The sequence below is a fragment of the Mercenaria mercenaria genome, unplaced genomic scaffold (genome assembly GCF_021730395.1).
Source record: "Mercenaria mercenaria strain notata unplaced genomic scaffold, MADL_Memer_1 contig_862, whole genome shotgun sequence".
In the NCBI taxonomy this organism is placed as follows: Eukaryota; Metazoa; Mollusca; class Bivalvia; order Venerida; family Veneridae; genus Mercenaria; species Mercenaria mercenaria.
This window is the reverse complement of record NW_026463772.1, coordinates 1-27290: the sequence shown is the minus strand read 5'-3', so window position 1 is coordinate 27290 and position 27290 is coordinate 1. Positions and strand designations below refer to the sequence as shown.

Genomic DNA, 27290 nt, shown 5'->3' with positions numbered 1-27290 from the left:
TTACGCGGTAACTCGGCATAGCCTCGTTAACGCCATAAACAGTTACCCTCAAGGCCGGATATTCCTATCTGCACCTACAACCAGTGAAAGAATCCTATAGTATACAATACAAGTACTTCAAATTACATTGATAAATCTCCATTATACATACAAAGCTAGTTAGTTTTTTTTCTCTCCATTGATGATCTTAAAATGAGGTCGATACCTTTTCAGTTGGGAGGGATACACGTTGTAAATGATAAAAATAAAATAATCTTAAAACACAAATGAGCATTATTTTTGCAAGAACTGGTGCGTAACAGTAGTATTTCTATCATAATAATGAAATTTCGGACCTCTATAAATGAAAGATTTGTATCTTTTTTCTCAGTTTTCAATTTTTGGCCTTTAGGCCTAAATGTGTTGTTTTGGGGAATCGGGCCCTATTCATACCAACTAAACCCCAGAAATGCACTGCTAATTTTGATGTTTCAGCAGGAAAAACTTACATGTGATAAAGTGAATATTACATATTTAATTTTTTTTTTACACGAGATAAAAGGGGAAGTAACCTTTTCGTTAGCTTGTTTAAGTGAGCTCGTAGTTAACTTGCGCATGGAAATACTTTTTATTTTCACCTTTTCGTTACCTTTCTAAAGAAAGAAAAATGGATAAATATGAACAGTCATGTTGCCAGACAATAAAATGTAAGTTGTGTTTTCTTTTTGCTTAATTCTGTCGAATATATTGCTTGTTTCACAAATAAATTAAGTTCTATTTTATGCATAAAATGACATAGGTTCTATATTTAGATATAACCTAAATAAGTATACATACAGTAATACCATCGATAATCAATCAGCATCTTTCTCATAGCCTAGGTCACGCTTTCCAGACATTATTTAATTTTGAAAGTAACTCAAAAGACATTCATTACAATTTGAAAACTTACCTTATTACAATCCGAGTCACACCGTTGTAATTACTATGTCGCTTCAAATGGTGATTTAAATGTATCGGAAGATTATCAATAAACTAACATGACCAAGGCATGCAATATGTAATAAATACATGTTCAGATGTTGCTGCGGATCACAGCAAAGATAGAAAGAAAAACTGCAATTATTTGAATAATTTAGTCCTGGAAAAAAACAGCATTTGTATAGTTTGCATGGTTCCATAGTGACAACAATAAGACATTAAATCAGGAACATATGACATATTCTTTATGGTTCTGTTTCGATGTAATCTTTCCTTTTAATATGATACTTTCAGCACCACATACATACGCACGCACGCACGCACGCAAACATTATCACAAAACAACATCTATCATTTTGATTAATACAGTTACAGAGGTTGTTTAGAGATTGATGTGCCTAACTGCTTTTGATATCTCATTTCTGTTTGAAAAATCGTTTCTGGTGCATGATACAAATGAATTTATCAATATTAAATTATTAAATTGCTTTTTGTTATTATAATATTATAAAAGCTTAATGCAGGTTTCATGATTCAAATTCTACAATGCGAACGGTGATCAATTTGTGTGCGGTCAAATCCACTCAAAATATCAACACAAGATGAATTGTTAGAATTGGTATCTTCCTCCGAATGATATAGTGTAAATTTTTAAATGAAATTAATCAGCTGAATCAGTTTACCTATTTTAATAGTAACAGCACTTCATTTCTAACAGAAGTTATTGAGCTAAAACAAATTAAGACAGAATACCAAGATTTTTAAACATAGTTTTGCCCATATCAACCAAATTTATACATCTAAACTTGATCTCCATCCATACCAGCTACTTACATAGCTGCTTACATAGCATGTTTGGTCGTCGCAAAACCTCGTTTCTAACCGAAGTTGTTTGTCGAAAACCATTTTTGTCTGTTTTAAGTAACGAAAATACAACCAATCCTTGTCTTTAAACTCTCTTTGCTAAGGTTTGGTATGCATGTCCAACTCCTTACTGGTTATTGAGCCAAAACCATTTTCTTGATAAAACTCTATTTGGGCAAGTCAACATTACATTTGGACATAATAAGAAGACGCTATTTGAACAAAGTACCGCATTTCGACAAAATAACGTCGCTGTTTAACATAACAGGATACTATTTGGACAAGTAAATATCAAAATTTGACATAAAAACAAAGCTGTTTGACATTAGAAGATGCTATTTGAACAAGTTCATACCGTATTTTGACAAAATAACATTGCTATTTAACATAACAAGACACTATTTGGACAATATTCCTCCCTGTCCCCTTAAAGTTAAACGGCTTTATTTGATTAAACGCCTAATTTTACACATAGTATATTCACTGGCGTTGTACATTAAATTAAAAAAAAAATATGATAAAATATATACATAATGGTATCAAACAATGAAACACGACATATTTGACACAATTATTATACAACATTGCGTATATAAACATAGGCCGATCACACTACATAGTAGAGTCACCACCAACAGAGTCCATATTCAGTCCCCTCCCCATGTCGTCGATTTTTAGGAAGCAGATAATACCCTCCCCTGACGTACTACGTTTTCTTGTAGCACTCCTTCAAGAATTCGTGAAAATGGTGTCATATCTCAGAAAGTAATAAGTTTTGGAAACAAAAATGCAGCTCTGCCAGTTAGTCCGTCACATGTTTAGCCAGGTGCGCAGAGAACAAAGACCAAGTCCTCACCCCCCCCCCCCCCCCCCCCCCCCCCCCCCCGAAAAATAGCCAGATGCACCTTTAGAAGAGAAATTTATATAACTTGGCTGAATGAAATAGCCCTAAAAGAGAAATAACAGAGTGAAATAATTTATTTGTATTTTTGTATTTTTTTCCCGCAAAATTTCGTCCAAACAACACCTTCTCACTTTATATACTTCATATACAGACAGCTGCATGAATAAAAGAACTATAACCCCGTCTTGAAATATTCACTTTCCTATCCTCCGTGTAGGGTGTTTCGTTGGTTCCTCTTTAGGGACTTATATTTGCATTATTTTCTCCATGAACTACAATAAAACTATTCAAAAGGGCAGAAATTTTATATAAAATTTGTCGGTAATTAATTATTATGAAGTCTTCTTTTTTGTAACATTTAATTTGACTGAAAATGTACACAAAAAGGGTCAGCACACATCACTGAACAAAGTAACGGAAACAGATTCAGTGGTACCATATCTAAATAAAATTAACGTTTCAACTCGTTTGAAATATTAAGAGAAGAAAATACGGTTTGGTTGTGCCTGCTGGCCAATGACGCAACTAGTCAAAATGGACCGGACCGTTTGCGTATTGAAGAGAATAGTCAAAATTTACATTCACAATTAAGTTTCATATAGTTCAACCTTTAACACCAAAATTTCAAAAATAACATAATTATTACAGCTTTTTTTTTCTGACAGCAAAGATAACAAGAGCTGTCGGAGGACAGCAACGCTCGACTATTCAACAGCTTTGTCAATTGAATGAATATAAAAGTCGAAAAAGGGGCATAATTTTGTAAAAATGGGAAACAGGGTTAGGGAACCTGCATAGTGTTTATCAGCTCATGACAGTGAACACGTGTGTGAGGTTTATATCCTTTCCCATTAGTGGATACTGAGATACCAGCTTACATAAAAAACTTAACCAAAAACTGCTAAGTCGAAAAAGGGGCATAATTTTGAAAAATATGCAAAGTAGAGTTATGGGACCTGCACAGTGCATGTCAGATCATGACAGTGGACAAGTGTGTGAAGTTTCAATCCATTCCCATTAGTGGATACTGAGATACCAGCTTACATACAAAAACTTAACCAAAAACTTCTAAGTGAAAAAGGGGCATAATTTTGAAAAGATGCAAAGTAGAGTTATGGGACCTGTTTAGTGCATGTCAGATGATGACAGAAAACAAGTGTGTGAAGTTTCAATCCATTCCAATTAGTAGGGTACTGAGATACCAGCTTACATACAAAACCTTAACCAAAATTTTCTAAGTCGAAAAAGGGGCATAATTTTGTAAAAAAACAAAATAGAGTTATGGAACCTGTGCAGTGTAAGTCAATTTATCACAGTGAATAAGTGTGCGAAGTTTCAATCCATTCCCACAAGTGGTTACTAAGATACCAGCTTACTTACAAAGAATTGACCAAATCGGGAGGCGGACGTCGACGCACGGGTGAATCCAATAGCTCTACTATTCTTTGAATAGTCGAGCTAAAAATTGAATCAATACAATTGTATGATTTTTTAGCTCACCTGAGCACGAAGTGCTCAAAGGTGAGCTTTTGTGATCGCCCTGTGTCCGTCGTCCATCGTACGTCGTCGTCGTCGTCAACAATTTGACTGTTAACATTCTAGAGGTCACAAATTTGAGCCAATCTTAATGAAACTTGGTCAAAATGTTACCCTCAATGAAATCTTGGAAGAGTTCGATATTGGGTCATCTGGGTTCAAAAACTAGGTCATCAGGTCAAATCAAAGGGAAAGCTTGTTAACACTCTAGAGGTCACAATTTTGGCCCAATCTTAATGAAACTTCATCAGAATGTTACCGTCAATAAAATCTTGGACGAGTTGGATATTGGGTCATCTGGGGTCAAAAACTAGGTCACCAGGTCAAATTTAAGGAAAAGCTTCGTAACACTGTAGAGGCCACACTTATGACTGTATCTTCATGAAAGTTGGTCAGCATGTTAATCTTGATGATTTCAAGGTCCAGTTTGAATCTGGGTCATGTAGGATCAAAAACTAGGTCACCAGGTCAAATCAAAGGAAAAGCTAGTTGAGTCGGCTAAAGGCTGAAAGCCTTTTGACGAGTTCTTGCTATCCAACGATTCTCTAAATGGACCAAATAACACAGTGAAGGGATGTAGTTCCATTAGATTTCTCAAACTTCAAACAGTTCACTGCATGAATGAAGTTAAGTTGTGTCAATTCCCTTTGCTATGACCAATATACGATGTAATCTGTCATATTTATGACTTGTAATTGTGCAATACTCGAATGTAACTCATTAAGCATAAATGTGCATTTTAAGAATTGCGCAGGCTTACAAAGCTTGGGTAACATCCAGCGAAAGACAAAAATAGTTCCACAGGGCTCCAGATAAGATGCGTATTAGCGTAAATTACGTATAGAAATAATGCAAATACGCATGTCTAATAATTTCTAAGCGTATAAAAACGTATATAAAATTACAGAAACGCACACAATGCTTTTTTAAAAACAAAATCTGAATCGTCTGGATGCGTTAGGTAACATAGCCGATCAGCCTTAATTCTCCCACATTGAACGTAAACACGCATCGTATGATTTCTATAAACTTTGCGTGGGTTGAATTTTGCAGTCAGTAAACGGATAAATTATCGGAAGAAGAAGCTCTTACTGGTTTGTTTAATTACTACTGATATTAAAAATGATTTTAATTCTTATTTTTCGAGAAATAAACAAATCGGCGAAACATTAAGGGGACGCATACTTTGAAATTAGAAAAAAGTGGGTGGGGTATTATAAAATTTACCTGCAAAAAAGTACAAGGTTTTGGTAAATGAAATGAATACTGTTTCAACTGTTATAAGTACACAAAGGATTGCTCACTAAAATAAAAATGAGAAAAACTGAAACAAGAAAGTTATTGTTGAATTACATAAGACTTCTTGTGTACATTCAAAGTCAACAATTAAGACTTTTTGGTGCAAAAATAATAGTGCTTCACTTTGTCCAAACATTTATCAATGTCCTACAGATTCTAATTTAAAGAAAGAATGTGAAATAAGTTGACTGTCTTGCTTTTCATTTTACATATGTGAGCTAAAACACATTATTTAGTTTGTTTACAAAGTAGTGCATAAGAAAAGATACGGTGGTCAAGGAATGCCACATTACAAAACTAAAAGATTATATTCCCCTTAATACATTAAACATTTATCATTACAGAAGTCTAGTGGCTTACAATAAAGGCCTAGAAATGTTGCCATTATTAATTTTTAACTTGGTATTCATGAACTGCAATGCACTTAAATATCAAAACACATTCAACAAACTTTTGAAAATGTACTGTCTTAAAAATCCCTAAAATAAGGTATGAAATTTGGTTGAGAGGTCCAATCAATGTGTATATGTGCAAAAGCAACATTCTAATCTTGTTCACAAAAGTTACTAATACACAGCAGGAATGTCAATGATCAAAACTGGACGAATATACAGTTATCCCCATTTTAATGTCATTTATAATTTGTCCTTGAATTCTCCACCATACTTTTCATAACTCTGTTTGCACGAGTTGCACGAGAATGCTGTCATTCACGTAAAAAAATGGGGTCAAATAAGTTGTAAATGCAATATCATGTAAACGTAGTTAATGGATTATGCAGTTCAAGATAAACTTTATCTCATAACGTAACGAACATGTATAATGTTGTAACAACAACTTTACGTACACTGATTTAAGTAGCAGTCGGTTTATAAGTGACTTTATTGATTCATTTTGTGTTTTGTTATTGTTGTCAAAAGTATAACGGAAGTGCCTCACAACTGAAGCGGAAACCAGTTTGATGCGCAAAGTAGTCCACTGTAGGTAATATTTTTTGACAAATGTCCACAGAAATTGATAATTTTCTAATATTAAAGACAAATATCTGAATAGGATTCATTATTTGATAAGAAATTATAATCATCGACATGTTTTTTTTAAAAATCGTACACGTACTGACACCTAAGTTGTCTCCCGTTCTTTATTAGAGTTACCTTTCGTCCGGCGCAGTAATACATTTGCAGTGAATCGCCGAGAAGTCGTGGGAAAATTAAAAATCATGTAAACAAACTAAAATTAACCACCTTTTCAAGATGAATTTCAAGTGATCGACATTATGCATTTAACCCGCCTGACCTGTGTAGCATCTTAGATATCTGTTCTAAGGTATTCATTGTGTAGAATGTCATGTTATGCCCTTGCAATGCTAATCCCACACTGATTTTTTTGTTTACATTTTTTATCAATGAGAAATATGGCGTCCATCCCGAGATGAACTGACGTGGCGTTAAATTTTTACATGTTTAAGCAAACCTGGTGTGTTAGAAAGAAAATCTCATCCCTTCAACATTATTTGGAACACTGTTATTGTAAAAAACCTGTTTTTTCCTTATACAAAAGCTTAATATTTTGTGTTGAATGTACTTTCACAAACACCTCTGTTTTCCTATTACATTCATAGTACCACATCCTTATCCACAAAATACTGAATATTACAGGTGTCCATCAGTATTATATCAGTTTAGGAATATGTTTTTTATTTTCCCACAATCGATTTCTTGAATATGCACCCCTTCCTCATTGCTGTATGAACTGTGAATGTAGCAATATGCGTCCCCTTAAATTGTATTATCTTGTAGTTTTTGAAATCGAAAGTAGATCGTCTTTGTTTGGCTGCTTTCACGAAACGAAACATTTTTTTATGAAAAGATTTAAATAAGAGGTAATTTAACCGTAATCTTCAATGTCAGATACTGCCAATTGCTGCTAAATGTCTTCGTATCATCACAATTTGTAAAATATATTGTTCAAACTGGAGAAAAGTGTAATCGTATCCGGATATAATATTTTGGGTAAATATCGAGCTGTGTTATGAAATTTTAAGAAAAAAACTAAAAACAAACTGAAACTGGTAGACTATACTGTCAGTACATCAATCATTAGCCGACTCAGGCCATTCAGGCCTTTGATTTACACTGTAATGGCCACAATTATAACCATACCTTAATGAAACTGGGTCAGAATGTTAGTCTTGAGGCTGTTTAGTGGAATCAAAAACTAGGTCACTAGGTCAAATCAAAGGAAAGGCTTGTTAACATTCTAGAGGCCACATTTAAGACTGTATCTTCATGAAACTTAGTCGGAATGTTTATCTTGATAATCTTTAGGTCAAGTTCGAACCTGGGTCATGTCAGGTCAAAAACTAGGCCACCGAGTCAAATCAAAGGTAACTCTTGTAAACATTGTAGAGGCCACATTTAGGACTGTATCTTTATGAAACTTGGTCAAAATGGTAATTGTGATATTCTTAAGGTCCAGTTTGAATCTTGATCATGTAGAATCAAAAACTAGGTCACCAGGTCAAAGGATAAACTAGTTTACACTGTAGAGGCCACATTTATGACCATATCTTAATGAAACTAGGTCAGAATGTTAATCTTGATGATCTATAGGTAAAATTTAAATCTGGCTCAGGTGAGGTCAAAAACTAGGTCACTAGGTCAAATCAAAAAACCATATCTTAATGAAACTTGGTCAAATGTTTATCTTGATGGCCTTTAGGTCAAAAGGTCAGGTGAGTGATACAGGGCCTTCATGGCCCTCTTGTTTCCTGGATAGAAGGATATATTAAACTTTTATTGGAAGGTACGGATATGTTTGGCTGTTCTATTTAGATGCTGAAAACCTCGATATCCTGACATTTTTTGAGGCCCAGATGGTAACCCCGTTTATCATCCCCGTAAATGGTATAATAGGGGTCGGAGAGCCATCCACCTATTAACCTTACAATATGAATTTGTATAATATATAACAATATATGTTTTGAATTTCAGCAAAAACATGTACATACACAGTAATGACATTATTTTTGACTTTCTGATACTCATGAATGGAAAGCAAACAACCTACTTTTTGTTGCAAGCTAGTGTTAAAATGTACAGCGCGATTCATGGATTTGCAAGTATGTTTAATGCAAATGTGGGTGAACTAGTACTGATATCAGATCGATTCTTAAGTGGATAAAAAATCGATATAACTATTTCCTCTTTTGGGACTTGTATTTGCATTATTGTCTCCATGCACTATAATAAAGTTATTCAAAAGGAGGAAAATATTCAGAAAATATGAAAAAATGAAAATACCAAGATAAAAAAGAGAATGTAAATAATAAAAAGGTCATGAACAAAATGGCGTACCTCTGGAGCAGTTATGGCACTATGGGGATGCTAACACGACGGATAAGAAGGCAAAACCAAGCCGCATATTAATCTCTTAGTTATAGCACTTTCAGCATTACTTAGAAATGTATCTTAGACACAGTCTGCATACAAAAGTACTTTTGAAAATGAAATTTCATGTTTTCTACAAAAATAAATCATAAGTAGAAGTACGGGCCATTTAATGCAAGTAACATACATTTTTTAACATAACATTATCCATTTCTGTTAAAATTAATTTATATAAGGTTGCCAGGATAGTTATCAATACAGTCAAACCCGTCTCTGCAAAGACCTCCTTTGGGAAAAGAAAATGCTGGTCCTCATGAACAGGTGGTCTTCCAAGTTTTTTGTTAAACGGAAAGAGATAAAATTGACTTTTGAATGCCGGCTTTATGAAATTTATTGGGATCAACAGCACGGGTGTGGCTGTATTTGTTAATGAGAAGGAGCTACATGTGCTCCATTGATATTCGATATCTCAACCATGTTTTAGCAGTGGAAGTTGATTAAGGGAGTTCATCACTTCTTAAGACGAACTGAATTACAAAGTAATATAACAAATAACCAAACAAGATTATGTGGGAAAAGGGCGTGACTTTATTTTAGAAATAATTCATAGCAGAATGGTGTTTTATCACTATTTATGCACGATCGGCGGTTATACGTCAGGCTCAATAATCTCACGAGGGCGCAGCTATTGTATAAATAGTGTTAAAAAACGGTTTTGCTATAAATTATTTCGATTCTAATATGCCCTTAATTTAAATCAGTAGATAAAATATAGTAGTGCTCTTTCTTGGTTGCAACAAAAACATTGACGTCACCGCACGTTAACGTGACGTCGTTCTAGAGTGTTTTAACCGAGATAAAAATATATTAGAATATAAACTTCAAAATGAAAATTATGGCATAAATCTATTATAAATACATAATATGGTTTATAGAAAAATAATGACAAAATATAAGACATTGCTCGAGCTAAGATGCATGGAAGCTACATAGCAACGCGAAAATGCAGATTAGTATAATAATAAGCGCAAAATATACTAGACCTATTAGAAAATGAAAGGTTCTAGTTATTCACACTAAAGACGAAACCTCAGAGATACCTAGGAAATGAGATGATAACTATTTATATACTAGTAATTGCATATACGTAGTAATTAAATTGCATTCAGTACGAAATCCCGTTTAACGAAAAAATACAAAGCAAAGTCCGAAGCAAGCTAAGAAAGTCCTTAGAGTTCTTGTTGCTTTTTTTATACTTAGCATTTTTTTCGGCATAAAGTTTGTCAGAAAGAAATATTCAAAGAAATATTTTTCAAAATGGCGGATGTCCTGAAAGAAAACGCTCGTACATCCTTAAATGTATTGACATAATGATGAAAATGCACAGCACTAAAACGATAACCCTGCAATTATTGAATCATTTCTCTTTCTGTACGAAAAGTATTAACCTTCAACTTTTACTAGAAGAAGCTAAACTCTATCTTCAGTAATTATCAATTTGTCTCTCCGTTTGTACTTCTTTTATATTTGGAATTTAAAAGAAAAGCTTTCGGAGGACAGCAACGCTCGACTATTAAAAAGCCTTGTCAATGGCTTAATTTTGTAAAAGTACAAATTAGAGTTATGGAACCTGTGCACTGTATGACAGACCATCACAATGAACAAGTGTGTGAAGTTTCAATCCATTCCCATTCGTGGGGTACTGAGTTATCAGCTTACATGCAACAAGAGGGCCATGATGACCCTGGTCCGCTCACCTTAGTAATATGAGCTACATGTTTCATATGTCAAACTGATGCTAAAATATTAAGAAAGTTAGTCAGTAGGTCACATTCATTGTCACTGAAAGTCAGTTTCAGGACCAGTGTGCAAAACTGTACTTGTCATTCAAATATCAAGGCTCTATCTTAAAAAAAACGTAGGTCAGTAGGTCAAGGTCAAAGTCAAGTGACACCTAATAACTTGGAGTCATCAGGTAATTATAATAATACTAGGAAATATGATCAAAAAAAAATGTAAAGTATTTTTCCTATATAACTCATATAACAAGTTACCCCCGTGGCAGGGCCTCTTTTCACCCTAGGGGCATAATTTGAAGACTCTTGTTAGAGAACCACTTGGCAATGCTACATACCATGTATCAAAGTGGGGCCACTTTTCTCCCTAGGGTAATAATTTGAACAATCTTGGTAGAGGACCACCAGGCAATACTGCATACCAAATGTCAAAGGTCTAGGTCTTGTGTTTTAAGATAAGAAGTTTTTTTAAAGTTTTTTCCTATACAAGTTATGTAAAATTTGGGACACCCGGGGCGGGCCCCTTTTCACCCTAGGGGCATAATTTGAACAACTTTGCTAGAGGACCACTAGATGATGTCATATACCAAATATCAAAGCCCTAGGCCCTGTGGTTTTTGACAAGAAGATTTTCAAAGTTTTTCCCTATATAAGTTTATGTAAACCATGTGACCCCAAGGACAGGGCCATATTTGACCCTAGGTGGATAATTTGAACAGTCTTAATAGAGGACCACCAGATGATGCTACACACAAAATATCAAAGCCCTAGGAGCTGTGGTTTTGGACAAGAAACTTTTCATAGTTTTCCCTATACAAGTCTATGTAAACCATGTGACCCCCAGGGCGGGACCATATTTGACCCCAGGGGGGATAATTTGTACAAATGTGGTAGAGGACCACTAGATGATACTACATACCAAATATAAAAGCCCTATGAACTGTGGTTTTGGACACGAAGATTTTTTTAAGTTTTTCCTTTTGGTTGCCATGGCAACCATAGTTCTGCTTGGAATTCAATTCTTTGAATAATTTTGAAATGGGGCCACCAAAGGATCATTCCTGTGAAGTCTGGTGTAATTCTGCCCAGTGGTTTTCAAGAAGATTTTTTTAGAAATTGTTGACGGACACACGACGGACGACGGACATTGAGTGGTCACAAAAGCTCACCATGAGCCTTTTGCTCAGGTGAGCTAAAAACGTAACCAAAAACTGCTAAGTCGAAAAAGGGGCACAATTTTGTAAAAAAGCAAAATAGAGTGATGACACCTCTGCAGTGTCTGTCAGTTTATAACAATAAATAAGTGTGTGAAGTTTCAATCCATTCCCACAAGTGGTTACTGAGATACCAGCTTACATACAAAAATTAACCAAATCGGGACGCAGACGCCAACGCATGAGTGAGTCCAGTAGCTCTACCTGTTCTTTGAATAGTCGAGCTAAAAGGGGGCATAATTTTGTACAGAAGCAAAATACAGTTATGGGACATGTGCAGTGTAAGTCAGTTTATTCCAGCAAAAAAGTGTATGAAGTGTTAATGCATTCCCACAAGTGGTTACTGAGATACCAGCTTACATACAAAAGCTTAACTAAATCGCGATACCGACGCACGGGCGACTCCAACAGCTCTACATATTCCCCGAATAGTCGGGCTAAAAAGTAACTGTATGAATTCTGAAGTAACAGTTAAATGTAAATTAAAGAATTAAGATAAATAAACTCAATGAAAAATTAATTTTGTTACATTTCTCTATTTGATTAATGGTTCATGTCAAACTCAAACATTCTTAAAGGGAACCGATTAATAGCTGACATAATCCATTGAACATATTTGATAAACTTCAATCATTAGCTCGACTATACGAAGTATGGAGAGCTATCCTACTCGACCCGGCGTCGGCGTCGGCGTCGGCGTCCTTCCGCGTCCGCACTTTGGTTAAAGTTTTGATGCACTTTCTCATTTTCTTTGTTATTACTTGATGGATTTGCTTCAAACTTAAATTAGTTGTTCATTATCATCACCCACATCATATGGCCTAAGGGTCATAACACTTGCATCAATATTTCATGAATTATCCCCCCTTTTTACTTAGAATTTCAGGTTAAAGTTTTGGTGCACTTTCTCCTTATCTCAGTTATTACATAATGGATTTGATTCAAACTTAAAATAGTTGTTCCACATCATCACCCACATCATATGACACAAGGGGCACAACTCTGGCACCAATTTTTCATTAATCATGACCCTTTGTTACTTAGAATTTTATGTTATTTCTAATGCATTTTCATTGTATCTGTGTTATTTCACAATGGATTTGATTCAAACTTAAAATGGTTGTTTAGCATCACTACCTGCATCATTTGACACAAGGGGCATAGCTGTGACACCTGTATTTTATGATTTACCCCCTTTTGTACTTAAAATTTCAGGTTAAAGTGTTGATGCACTTTCACTTTTTCTCTGTTATTACTTGATGGATTTGCTGCAAACTTAAAATAGTTGTTCCTCATCACCACCCACGTCATATGGCACAAGGTTCATAACTCTGGCACCAACATTTTATGAATTTTCACCCATTATACTTAGAATTTCAGGTTAATTTGAAGCACTTTCACTAAATATCTGACTTATTACTAAATGGATTTGATTCAAACTTGAAATAGTTGCTACCCACCTCATGACACAAGGTGCATAACTCTGGACCAATATTTCATTAATTATTCCCCCTTTTTACTTAGAATTTCAGGTTAAAGTTTTGGTGCACTTTCACTTTATCTCTGTTATTACTTAATGGATTTGATTCAAACTTAAAATAGTTGTTCCACATCACACACATCATATGACACAAGGGGCACAACTCTGGCACCAATTTTTCATTAATCATGGCCCTTTGTTACTTAGAATTTTATGTTATTTCTAATGCATTTTCATTGTATCTGTGTTATTTCACAATGGATTTGATTCAAACTTAAAATGGTTGTTCAGCATCACTACCTGCATCATTTGACACAAGGGGCATAGCTGTGACACCTGTATTTTATGATTTACCCCCTTTTGTACTTAAAATTTCAGGTTAAAGTGTTGATGCACTTTCACTTTATCTCTGTTGTTACTTGATGGATTTGCTTCAAACTTAAAATAGTTGTTCCTTATCATCACCCACATCATATGGCACAAGGGTCATAACTCTGGCACCAACATTTCATGAATTTTCACCCATTTATACTTAGAATTTCAGGTTAATTTGGAGCACTTTCACTAAATATCTGACTTATTACTAAATAGATTTGATACAAACTTGAAATAGTTGCTACCCACCTCATGACACAAGGTGCATAACTCTGGGCCAATTTTTAATGAATTATGCCCCCTTTTTACTCAGACTCTCATGTTAATTTTGATGCATTTTCACTATATCTCAGGTATTAGGAAATGGATTTAATTCAGACATGAAGTAGTTGTTCCACATCATCACACACATCATATGACACAAGGTGCACAACTCTTGCACAAATATTATGTGAATTATGTCCCCTTTTTGCTTAGAACTATACTTACATGGTATTTTGATACACTTTATCTTTACCTCTCTTATTACTTAATATCTTTGACACAGACTCAAGCTATTGTGCAATAACTTCATCCACCATTGGAGTCATTAAACACTCCAGTGACAGCTCCAGTTTCCTCAGATGTGCCCAGTTTCACTATCCATCATCGAAATAGTCGAGTGCCCAGTCTCCTGTGACAGCTCTTGTTTTATATATATAGTTGGTCACAGGTGTTAAGACATCATTACTATTTTATAACTGTTTTATATATAGAAGTACAGGCAATCATGCGCAGTATAGCTTCTCATACTGCGCATAAATAATAATAATAATATATATAGCACATGTATGACTTTTATTTATCTATGACTCATTCGCAACCAATGATCTTATGGTCAGTGATGTTTTAATACTTTTGTAAATGGAATGGTCTGTTGTAAATTCTGTAGGATAACGATTAAATTTTGCAACATTAAAATGTATTGGAATATTTGTATTTTATGAGTGTGGATTGATATCTGACAGATCTGCTATATAGTACTTTATTCTTGGACATAGCGTAATGTGAATTTATATCTCCTTATAAGAGACATAGATACAATCAAATAATATCGAAGTCTGTTGCGTGTTGTATTTTTTTTTAAAGAAGGGCAAAATGTGTTTAAAAATACACAATGTGTTGTATAAATGTGTAAATGTTGTTATAATTGTATTCAATGCTTATCTTGAATGTGCTTGTCACCAGGAATCCACTGGCGAAAGAAATACCGCCGATGAAACATTATGATGCATTTTCACTACATCTCAGTTATTAGGAAATGGATTTGATTTAAACTTGAAGTAGTTGTTCCGCATCATATGACACAAGGTGCATACCTCTTGTACCAATATTTTATGAATAATGCCCTCTTTTCGCTTAGAGTTATACTTATATCTAGTGATTTGATACACCTTATCTTTACCTCTCTTATTACTTAATATTTTTACATAGACTAATGCTATTGTGCAATATCTTCATCCACCATTGGAGTCATTTAACACACCAGTGACAGCTCCAGTTTCCCAGATGGTCTCAGTTTCACTATCCAGCATCGAAATAGTCGAGCGCGCTGTCTCCTACACCTTTTTTCATGAACGTTCTATCATAAATTAACGAAAAAATAAAATAAAAATAGGAAGTTGAATAGTTCCTAGTGAAATGCCAGTCAGTTGTTGTCTGCTACCCTGATATCGGCATATATTTGCTCTTGTCAGCACAATAAACCCCTAGCTATCTGCAAAACGTGCCATCGTTGGAGTACAATCATGAAAACGGTCTCATTTAATGTAGAATTTTCTAGCAGTAAAAATATGTGATAAAAGCACTTGTTCACAAATTAAGCAAAAATTGGACTTCTTTCGACTACACCAAGCACTTTTTTACACGTTTTTGACCAAATTACTACACCACGGAAGCACGTTTTCAACCAAATAACTGACCTTATTCCTAAGACAGACGACCTTCCGATAGCAAATCTGAGCCTCGTTTTCATATGCATGCAATATTTTGAAAGTGAAAGTAGAAGTAAAAAAATCTATATTCAACTTGGGATTCCAGTTTTCCATATGTGATTATCACGGGATCATAATTCTTGTTTTCTTTCTGTGGAGTATTGGTCAAGAATGCGGGATTTTTTTATTGCGGCGGCGGCCCGGGTTCGATTCTCGACTCGGGCGTATTAGTTTAGAAACACACGGGTGCTAAACAGTGCCTGCGGTACCGCCTGTGCCGATGAGGAATGAAGGCACTTCGCTTCCGGTACCGCAGGTACTTCGCAAATGTTTACAAAACAAGCGAGATCTGTGAGTGACTTTTTTTTATTTTTGTCATTTTGTTACTGCATGGAGCATTTTTTGAAAAATCAGGGAATGTAGCGTGATGTAAATGTATGTACATATTCATGCTAAATTTAGTACCAAATGATCAATTTCCTAGAAATGCAAGGACCCGTGAAACAAAAGTTTGTGTTCTTAAGTAATAATAATATGACGAAACTTCAATTCTTAAAAAAAGATTATCTTAGTCAAAGTCTGGAGTCTAACTCTTATTGAAGGTCTAACTCTTGTTGAAGCAAGTCGTCTGATTGGTTCAAATAAAAAATCGATTGGTGGAAATAAATATAGCAATACTGGAAATCCGATTATACAGAAAGATAAATCTGAATGAGCCGCCATCAGATCTAGCATCTAGGAAGATCGAGTGCTTTAAGTCAGATTGGACAATTGTGATGAAATATTCTAATTAGAATCTACAAAATAGCATTCAAATCTTGAAATGAATAAGTCAACGCCTTAAAATTTTGTTTATAATAAATTATGTAATTCATATAAAATTGGTATTTTGATTTTATCATAAAGGTGCAACCACGGTAATATTGGAATATATTATTGCATGACTGCGGCATTTTCCTTTGAAGTTTTGTGTTTTCTAAATTCTGGTATCGCCACGGTTAGCCGTGCTCTAAATTCCGTTGCACACAGGTATCGCTCACAGTTTTCTCTGTCTGGGGTGTAGAACAATACACACAAATTAGCAAGTGTTGCTGTGATAATGTATTGAAAATGATAAGCTATTTTAAATAATTTATTACTGTATTTCTGTAGTTTAGTTCTCTACATCTTGATTTAAAACTTAATTTTTTAAATAACATAAAAATATAACTGCAAAAATGATTATGATATTCTATTCAGTTTAAAAATTCAAATTACGTTTCTGGCAAAGCTTTACAATATGCTCTAGGTGTTAATTTCATCGATACATGAAACGTTTGTTGATAAAATTAGCCACGTGGGGTTTGTTTACATTCCCTATTTCTCCAGGGTTCATGACCTCGTTAGCGCCTTCCCCAACCCCCACCTCCCAGCAAATTCAAAATTTTAGCAGTTTAAGTTTAAATTATTTTTGAAACTCTATTTCACAACTTTTTGTTTTGAAAAACAATTACACCAATTGATAAAGAATGTTTCAATGCGTATTTATGCACTTTTTTATAACTTATTTTTTTTCAGTAGTTTATTTAACATTTTGAAAAAGAGATCTCTGATGTGAAGCATGCATAATTTATATAAAAAAAAACTCTGCCCAGCGACATCTTCTGGCTTTTATATGGTAGTTGGGGGTTTACCATGAAATGTTTCTAAGGGAGGCTCAAGAGGGGAAATATTTTTAAATATTTTAAATTTAAGATATTTAAAAAATGTGTTCAGTTTACTGTTTTTATTCATGCAATAAATCAGTTAGACAATACATACGCGTGTGTTACCGGCGAGTATCATCATGCTTGGGAGAATTTCAGGGAACGTAATTTGATAGCAAACTCGCCTCTACGAGGCTCGTTTGCTACCCAAATTACGTTCCCTGAGATTCACCCGCGCATGATGATACCAGCCGGTAACACACTTTTATGTATTATCTAACTTATACTAACAAATGGATAAAATCAAATTATCGTAATATCAATGTACGTGTATACTGAGTGTTTATATCAAAAGTTATTTCCCTTTTACCGCGTTCTATAAATAACTGGCGGGAACGTGTAAATAAAGGTATGTTGTCTTTCCAGATCTTGGTCACTCTTGTGTTTTAATTCACGTTGATGTAAATTCTATATGTAACATATGATATGGACACTAGCAAAAAAAAAACACACCGACATTGTCTATCTGCTTTCGGATAATAATCATAAAGTACAAAAAAGAGTAAAATTGCTTCTACCGGTAGCTCTCTGACAAATGCGTTTTTCCATAACCAGATCACATCAGAGTATTAATAAGCTTGCTTCTCCTTTAAAAAAATAATAAACCTCAAACTTTGATAGAATCTAGGTATTGTATTGATTTGAACATCTATAGAGTAAACAATGTTGTAAATTTTACCTACAAATGGCGTTGTGGTACCCAAGGGAAGTAATTCAGACTGCCTGCATAAACTACCTGCATACACCTAAAATAGCATATTTATTTCTACATAGATTATTTACCTACCGATATCGACGCAGCGACTAGATCTACCTGTTATCATTTCTAGTAAACGACAAATACTGTCTTAGCTTACTTAGTCCTGGCTTCCAAAACTCTAAATGCCGCTTTTTTATATTTTGTTTTTTTCATAGTTGCGGCTTTAGAGTTTTGGACCAGGCCTACTATGAAACCATACCAAAATAAAAAGTTGTCCAACTTTTCACCGCAAACGTAGTCAGCTGAAATTTTGATAAAGTAATCACTTCTACATCAGTTTACACCATTAATCAAATTCTGCAAGCAAATCTTACAATAAAATCGCCGATTTTTACAAGTCACTGTTAGATCAGCATCATTTCAGTGGCCATTGTTGAATAGCTACAACGAGATTCTCCCGTCCAAATCCAGTATATAAACCGAGTGCGCTGACGATCTTAAGCTAAGCCTTACTCATTTGACTTATCGGAATGACTTATATATGATCTGATATTTTATAGTTGTCATCCCTCGGGGACAACGACAGTCAAATCCAAAACGTCCTATTATTTAGACTAATAATATCTACTGTTAAACTCGATTCCAATGTGATATTCATATTTTTCCCTGGTGTAACTGCCTGTATTTAAACCCAAACTGAAGAACAACATCGACTCGACACCTCCCTTCAATGAGAGTATTTCTTTTGCTAAATACATGTAATCTAGTATACAAGTAGACCACCATTACCTGTCTTCCAAGCAACCGGGAACCTAACCTACTACAGACATCAGTTTCCGCTCGTTGATGTGGGTTCGAAATGGATCCCCTTATGTATGTCAAACACATGTTTTAACGTTTTTAAAAGTTAAGGGCATTTTTGCTCGCTTCGCTCGCACATCATAAATAATTATTATCAGTACTGCAGTGTGTGGTAATCATATGCATATATTCAAAAATGTTCTGCTCGTTTCCCTAGCACTTGTTCCTCATAAGTATCTTGGGTAATAAAACAAAGAGACTTTCTACTCACGTAAAATAATTATTATTCAGGGGATGGATTAAAGCAACAAGCATGGAATTTTTCAGCTCGCTCAGCTCATATATCTTCACTTAGTGTTATTATAACCAGGGGCAAAAAATAGTCACATTTAACGCTTTTTAGCTCACCTGAGCCGAAGGGCTCACTCGGGGCGTTGAACTCTTCATGTGAGGAAGCCATCCAGCTGGCTTACGGAAGGTCGGTGGTTCTACCCAGGTGCCCGCTCGTGATGAAATAATGCACGAAGGGACAACTGGGGTCTTCCTCTTCCATTAAAGCTGGAAAGTCGCCTTATGACCTTTCATGTGTCGGTGCAACGTTAAATCCAACAAAAAAATGAGCCAAAGGATCATGGTGAGCTATTAGGGCCGATGAATGTCCGCCGTCCGTCCGTCCGTTCACATTTAGATTGTTTACACTCTGGCATCTACAATTTTGTAGCAATATTAATCAAATTTGATCACAATGTTTTTGGGCGCAAGACCTCGGACGAGTTCGATCAAGGGCGAAATCGGATCAGTATGTCCAGAGTTATGTGCCCTTGATTGACAAAATTTGTTATATTTCACTAAGCCTTTGTTTACATTCTGGCATCTTCATTTCTTCACCAATCCTAATCATATATATAAAGAATGTGTATGACCTCAAGATCTTGGACGAGTTCAATTATGAGCAAAATCGGGCTGATAGGACTAGAGTTATGTGCCCTTGTTTGACAAAATTTGCTATATTTCACCTTGTTTACACTCTAGCATCTACATTTCTTCACCAATCCTAATCATATTTACACAGAATGTGTAAGACCTCAAGATCTTAGGTGAGTTCGATTATAGGCAAAATCGAGGTTGTAGGCCAGAGTTATGTGCCCTTGATTTACAAAAAGTACTACATTTTACGTTGTTTACACTCTAGCGCCTTCATTTCTTCACCAATACAAAACATATTTACATAGTATATGTATTGCCATAAGATCTTGGATGAGTTCAGTTCTGAACAAAATCGGACAAGAAGGACCAGAGTCATATGTGCCTTTGATTTATAAAAATTACTATATTTCACATTGTTTTGCATGTTTCTTTCTTCACCAGTCCTAATCATGTGTACGTGATTCACTGATTGATTTGAAAGTTCAAGTATATGTCTTCAGGTGGTCTCAGATTATCAAGATAGATAACTTTGGACTGATTTTATTTCAAATTACTTCCCTTTGTCTTTAATTAAAATGGACATATTTTAGTAACTACTTGCATGATTGGTTCCAAATTTCATTTATGTGATCAAGTTGACAAAGACAATCTGGGTAGACAACTCCGGAATAAATTTTGACAAATAACCTCCCTTACTTTGATTTGAATGAATCAAAGGAAAATCTTGTTAACACTCTAGAGACCACAATTCAAGTTTGAAACTCATGAGAATAGGTCAAAATGTTTGTCTTGTTGAAAGCTAGGTCAAAGTTGAATATGGATCATCTAGGGTCAAGAACTAGGTCACCCGGTCAAATCGAAGAAAAACTGTTTATTTGCAATAGGGGCTGCATTTTTTCTTGATATTCGTGATATTTGATCAGAATGATTTTCATGATGAAATCTAGGTCGAATTCGAATCTGGGTCATCTTGGGTCAAAAACTATGCCACCTTGTTAAATCAAATAAAAATCTTGTGCAGGCAATAAGGGCTGCATTTTTCATCTGATGTGCATGAAACTTGATCGGAACGTTTGTTATCATGAAGTTTTGGGTGTTCCGAATTTTGGTCATCTTGGGTCAAAAACTAAGTCACTAGGTCAAATCAAAGGAAAAGCTTGTTTACACTCTTGAGGCCACTTTTGTGCTCACATCTTCCCGAAACTTTATCAGAATGTTTGTTTCTATGAAATCTTGGACGGTTTCTTATCTGGTTCATGTGGGGTCAAAAACTAGGTCACTGGTTCAAATCAAAGAAAATGCTTGATTACAAAGAGGCCACATTTTTGGTCCAATCTTAATGAAAATTGGTCAGAATATTTGTCTCCATGAAATCACTAGGTCAAACATGTTTACACTGTTATGGTATGTTACTCAGGTGAGCGACCTAGGGCCATTTTGGCCCTCTTGTTTATATAATATTTATCACGAAATTATTACGTTTAAAAGTATTAAAACTTCACGACCTCCGTCCCATCCTTGAATTTGCCCCTAAATCTTCTCTTTTGATGTAAAACTTTGTGAGGAAGCTTCCCAGCTGGCTTACGGAAGGACTATGGTCCTACCCATATGCCCGAGCATGCCTGAAAACAGTGCCCGGAACGGCACCTTGGGTCTTCCAACAACACCAAAAGATGAAGAAGAAAAAACGCCATATGACCTACATAGTGTCGATGTCACTTTAAAACCAACAAAAACAACAAAATTTCACATTCTCCTATACAGTGTTTAAAACATCTGTCTTTTTGTCGATATATGACCTTCACTGTTAGCATATTTATATCCCTGTCGGGATTCCAGATGGTGCTATTTTAGCAACTGAAGTCATTTCAGCCTGCAGTAATGACCGAAAATAGGTGTATGCGTCAACTAAAAAAATACCAGAGGTAGTAGTCATACCAAATTAGTTTTAGCTCACCTACAAGTTGAACTATTGAGATCTGTGTCCGTCTTCGTTTGACTGTTAACACTCTTCAGGACACAGTTTTGACCCAGTCAGTGAAACATGGTCCAAATACCCTCAATATATTCTCGGACGACTTAGTTACTGGGTTATCAGGTCTCAAAAATTAGGTGACTAGGTCAAGTAATAGGAAAATCTTGTAAACAGTCTAGAGGTCACATTTTCTGTCTTATCTTCATAAAACTTTCCTATTTCGTCTAGATCAAGTGACTGAGACCTTACACTATGCCACTATAGGGTCAAATCATAGAAAAACCTTGTATTGCTGTAGTGGCAATTTCTATTTTGTCTGTATGAAATGTAGGTCAAGTTTAAAACCGGGTTATCTGGTGTCTTAAAGGTCCATTACTAAGGGAAATTGAGTTGGCAATTTTTTTCATAGCCAGTGCATAGACTTCTGCAAGACACTAAATAATGCAGATTGCCAGGTCAAAATTTACAGAAGGTCTTTGGAACTCAAAGAAATGTATGTGTATTATGTTGAAATTTCAATGAATCGACAGAATGACCCCCAGGTCTTTTTAACTTTCTTCATACTTCATAGAAAAATAATTGTACATATACTGCGATTTATTTCGAATTTCTACATACCAACTTTCATTTTCCAATAAAATGAAATAGTTTCTGTGCTTTTTAAAAGAAATTAAAATGTTTACTTTCCTTAGTATTGGACCTTTAAACTAGGTCAAATCATAGAAGCCATCTTTTTTGCTCGATCATCATAAATCTTCGTCAGAATGTTTGTCGCTGTTACATCTATTGCATGTTCAGACTTTGGGTACCTGAGGCCAAAACCTAGGTCACTGAAAAAAACTTGGTTCATAATCTGTCTGATTTACATAAAACATGGTTAGAATATCTGTCTCTATGACATATACTTTTAGATGATATCACAGAAATTATCCGTCGGTGACCCCTTACCGAATTCCAGTTTGTCAAAAAACATGGCCACCAGAGGGAGTTGTCACATTTTCATGTCCTGTATGCATAGAGCGGATGCCTTAAAGGTCTTCTTGTCAAAAACACTGTTCAAAATAATCTCACCGATATTTTATATATTTTACCCCCTGCCAATTTTCTTCAAGCAATCTATGAAACATAGATGAGCGATCAAGGGTCATCATGGTCCTCTTCGGTTGTTTGGTATTTGACCATGTTTGTGTAATGGTAATGTTTGGTAGTTTAAAAATAGTACACACTTAATATCATATATGTATAACCAGCTACTGTAATTATTTGCACCGTCAATAAAAATTGACAGGTTTTAAAATATCATTTATATCATTTAGTGAAAGCGGCTTATTTTTTAAGTTAAAAATCAAAATATCTAATGATTAAACACTTTATCTATAAAGCTTGATTAAATGTTCCGTGTACATTGTAATTTGATAGTGATTAATCAGATTTTGGTCAAGTAACGGCTTTGTAATTATTTGTGTTCATTTAGCGCTTAATGTACGTTGGTGGCTGATGTTTTTAAAGTTTAAAGATAGTTATTTTAGCTTAGGTATAAGGTTGATAAACATACGCTGAAATTCATTGAAATGCAAGTTTGAAAGAATACATATTATTATATCCCTTTTCTAGATCGGATATAACTAGATACAGTTTTAAAACTTGTCTTTTGTTTCATGTTGTTGAAATATCACGATGTTCATCTAATGAAGATATGAAACTAAAAATTAAAATTCAAAACTTGAAATGGAAAAATTACTCAGCTTGCTGAATTGTTCCATGTTAAAAGGAGTTAATAACATTGACAATTTCAGATCCTTTGCACTGTATCGGTTGTATGTAGTGAATGTATGAAATGACTAATTACTTATGTGACTAAGAGCGTAAAAAAACTATGTTGCACAAACTTGTTTACATGTAACGTAATTGTTGATGAGAAATTCTGTTGTTGTCTAGTAAACTAAAGAGCAGAGAGATGTGCAGTGCGCAATATGGAAATACCTGTCACATACACGTCGCATTGTATGCGCTTAAACTATTTTTACTGGATATATTTCTGTTCTAGTTCGCTTAGTTTTTATCCATAAATATAAAGAATTATTATGTTTTGCACAAACAGGTTGAATTGTTCATTCAGAGTCGGAGACGAGGGCTAAGGATGAGGTATTCCGCATTGTGCCCGTCGACACGAAACTACTTTCATTTATTAATTTATCAACGGATTTCAACCAAACTTATACCACTATACATACTTAGTTATACAACCTGAAGACCGTAGAGTTTAAGAAGATATCAAGTTTTGTTGCATATACAGTAACACTATTTTCAGTAGACTTCACAGTAGGGATTTGAAAAAAGACATAACTTTTTCGAACCAGCAAGATTCAATTTGTAATGCCACAGCTATGGCCGTTTAATTTCTTTTCCTATAAATGTTTGTAGATCTTTATAGTTTCCTCTGCAGATATATTTTTAGCTCGCCTGAACTTTCTTCAGGGTGAGGTGCGGATATATTTCTAGCTCGCCTGAACTTTCTTCAGGCTGATGTATTAATATAGGTGGATGGTTCTGTGTCCATCGTCATGCGTTCCTCGTCAGTCGTCATATGTCGACATGTTTACTTAAACATATTCTCCTTTGTAACTACTGATAACCATTACACCAAATTTGTGTATAACCACACATTACATATCAATTCAGCCTTCCATTAAAATGTAGCGGTACGGGGAGACACGCACTTTTCTGTCAAAAGCAGTCTTATTAGCAAATGTGTGCAGCTCTTGCTTTAGGCCAACAACTTACCCATAACTTTAGACCAAACTTTTAACAAAATAGTAGGCCTCCTTTATACCGGTAGCTACTATATTACGCTCAATAACGCATCTATCATTTTAGCTCATTTAGCCCACTTGTATAGCATGAGTTCTGTTCCTTTGCATAAGTCGTCGTCGTAAAACTTAGAGAAATGTTTCATAGGAATATATGTTATCTCTTTCTTATTTTCAGAGAAGAAACATCTGGAAATGGAAAGGCGCCATAACCAGAAAGACGGTTTTAAGGAAGCGAATGATGCTGGGCGCGTAACAAAACAAAATGACACTGAAGGACACAATACAACAGAGTCAGATAACACTGACAATCTTTCTACAGTGATAAATTGCGTACAGGAATCCAGTGAGTCAGTCCGCAACAATTCTAAGGAAAAACATAATGATAACGGACGCAAGTACTTACAAGACAGTGAACATAAACCGGAACAGAAGTCCACTATACAGTCGCGACATGATTCACACTTTGAACCTCGTAGGGACCGAGGATATTCAGAGGTTAATCCTCATGACTTTTCAGATTGTGAACTTGTGGAGGATTCGAGTAATTCAAGTAAAAACCAGCGGCTCTTTACTAAATGTGTACAAGAAACATGTGGATTGGATGGACATTCTGAAAATACACCTAACAATAGATCATTGCAAGAATCAGACAACTCTAGCGCAGAGTCTCAGTATCCGTCTGTAAATGGAAACCCACAGCAAGCACTCACTACTACTGAACACTTGTGTGAATCTGAGATGACAGAAGCTCAAAGTATTTGTAACATTGAATTCTTACAGAAGTCTGGAAATTCTGCTGCACAGTCTAAAACTGTGTCATGCACAGAATACTTACAGCGTATATGTAGTGCTATTGTTGAACTCCAAACTAAAACAGACAATAAATGTGAAAAGGAACTGTACCTGGATATCAAATCTTCTACCGATGTGTTCTGTTCTGTTTCTAAATGTTGTAAAGCCAAACGTTACCGAAAATTATTATTGAATTTTTTTCTTCATCAGACTGGAGTACAGTCTGAGTTTTCTGCAAACAAAAACAAGATAGATTCTGAGCACGATTTAGATCGTGATACATTTGTTAAAAAATATCTGCAGGAACTAGTTACAACCCCTGTGCAAGATTTGTTTTATGGCAGCCTTATATATACAGTTTTGCCCGTTTCAAGAACACCGGTGACATCTGAGCAACAGTCAACAAGTAATTCATCAAATCCCTCTGGTTTCGAACCATTACTAACTGTAATTAACAATATAGCTGAAGGTAAAAGAGTCCCACCACAGATTACTATGAGGTATGAAATGTTGAGATTTTGTACTTTGAGATCATACCCCAAAGAAAATAAGCCGTTTATAACCAGGCTAGCCGGAGCTGGTTTTTACTACGCTAACTCTGGTGATGAAGTTGTTTGCTATTGTTGCGCCCGGAGAAAGAGTAATTGGATAGAATCTGATAATCCTATGGAAATTCATAGACAAATGAACCCAAACTGCAGCTTTCTCACCCGTAATTCAGAAGTTAATATCCCGATCAGACAAGTAACTGAAAGCTCGTCTGCACTATTTACTTCAAGCACGCGCAGTTCAACGAGTGGTACACATCTTGAAAGTAGTCCAAGAAGTAGTTACCAGAACAATCTTGAAACTACAGTACGTAATCACGCTTCAGTTATATCGGCTTCTAACTCTGATGTCCACCGTGATTCTACTGAATCAACTGTCACTTCTACACCACATACAACTACTGTGACTAGTATACAAACTCAAGTTTCTGAAAACTCTACTACAATGGCTGCGACCAGTGTTACCTCATCAAGACAAACGAACCAGTCTCTATCAGTACTCTCAGTTGATGTTCCCGGAGCTAAATCAGAGCACAGATTTACAAACAGCAGTTCGGGTATTACTTACACTGTCTAATTCATTTTTCGTTGTTTATTTGTCCCCTGGCGGTTGAACACTGGAGAGGACTATAGGAATGCAGTTTGTCCGTCCGCAAATCTGGATCCTACAATTACTCAAAAAGTATTCAAGCTAGGTAGATCTATGCGAACAGAGGGCAATATTTAGATTATGCACGTACATAACTTTATCGTGTAGATCATAGGTCAAGGTCATTTTTGAAGATCAAGTGAAATTTTTTTCCGCTCCATAACTTTTATATGCATTGACGAATCTTAGTGCTATACACAAACGTTCCCCCATGATGAGACAATGTGCCGCGTACATGATCTATGTTTGTAGGTCAAAGGTCACTTCTGAAGGTCAATGAAAAATCTTTTTGTGCCCCCCATGAGTGGTGGGGCATATAGATTTAGTCTTGTCCGTGCGTCCGTCCGTCCGAAGTTCGTGACGTGCCTAGCTTGAAAAGTATTTGATATAAATTGATGAAACCTTGCATGAGTCTTTATCATGATATCTTGCGCACCTCCTATTTTTCGTCTGGCTCCGCCCCCTATTTTCAGAGTTATGGCCCCTGAAATAGTCAAAAATGCACATTTTTACCTCGTGACACGCCTAGCTCAAAAAGAATTTGATATAG

General features: G+C 35.3%; 1 protein-coding gene across 1 annotated transcript; it reads left to right on the top strand.

The window, feature by feature from the left end:
• Positions 1 to 562: 562 nt before the first annotated feature.
• LOC128554910 (uncharacterized) lies at positions 563 to 26668 on the top strand. Its single transcript, XM_053536245.1, has 2 exons — positions 563 to 686; positions 24927 to 26668. Exon 2 carries the CDS (start codon positions 24944 to 24946, stop codon positions 26666 to 26668), a length of 1725 nt encoding a protein of 574 aa, XP_053392220.1. The 5' UTR covers positions 563 to 686; positions 24927 to 24943.
• The last annotated feature ends 622 nt before the right edge of the window (positions 26669 to 27290 follow it).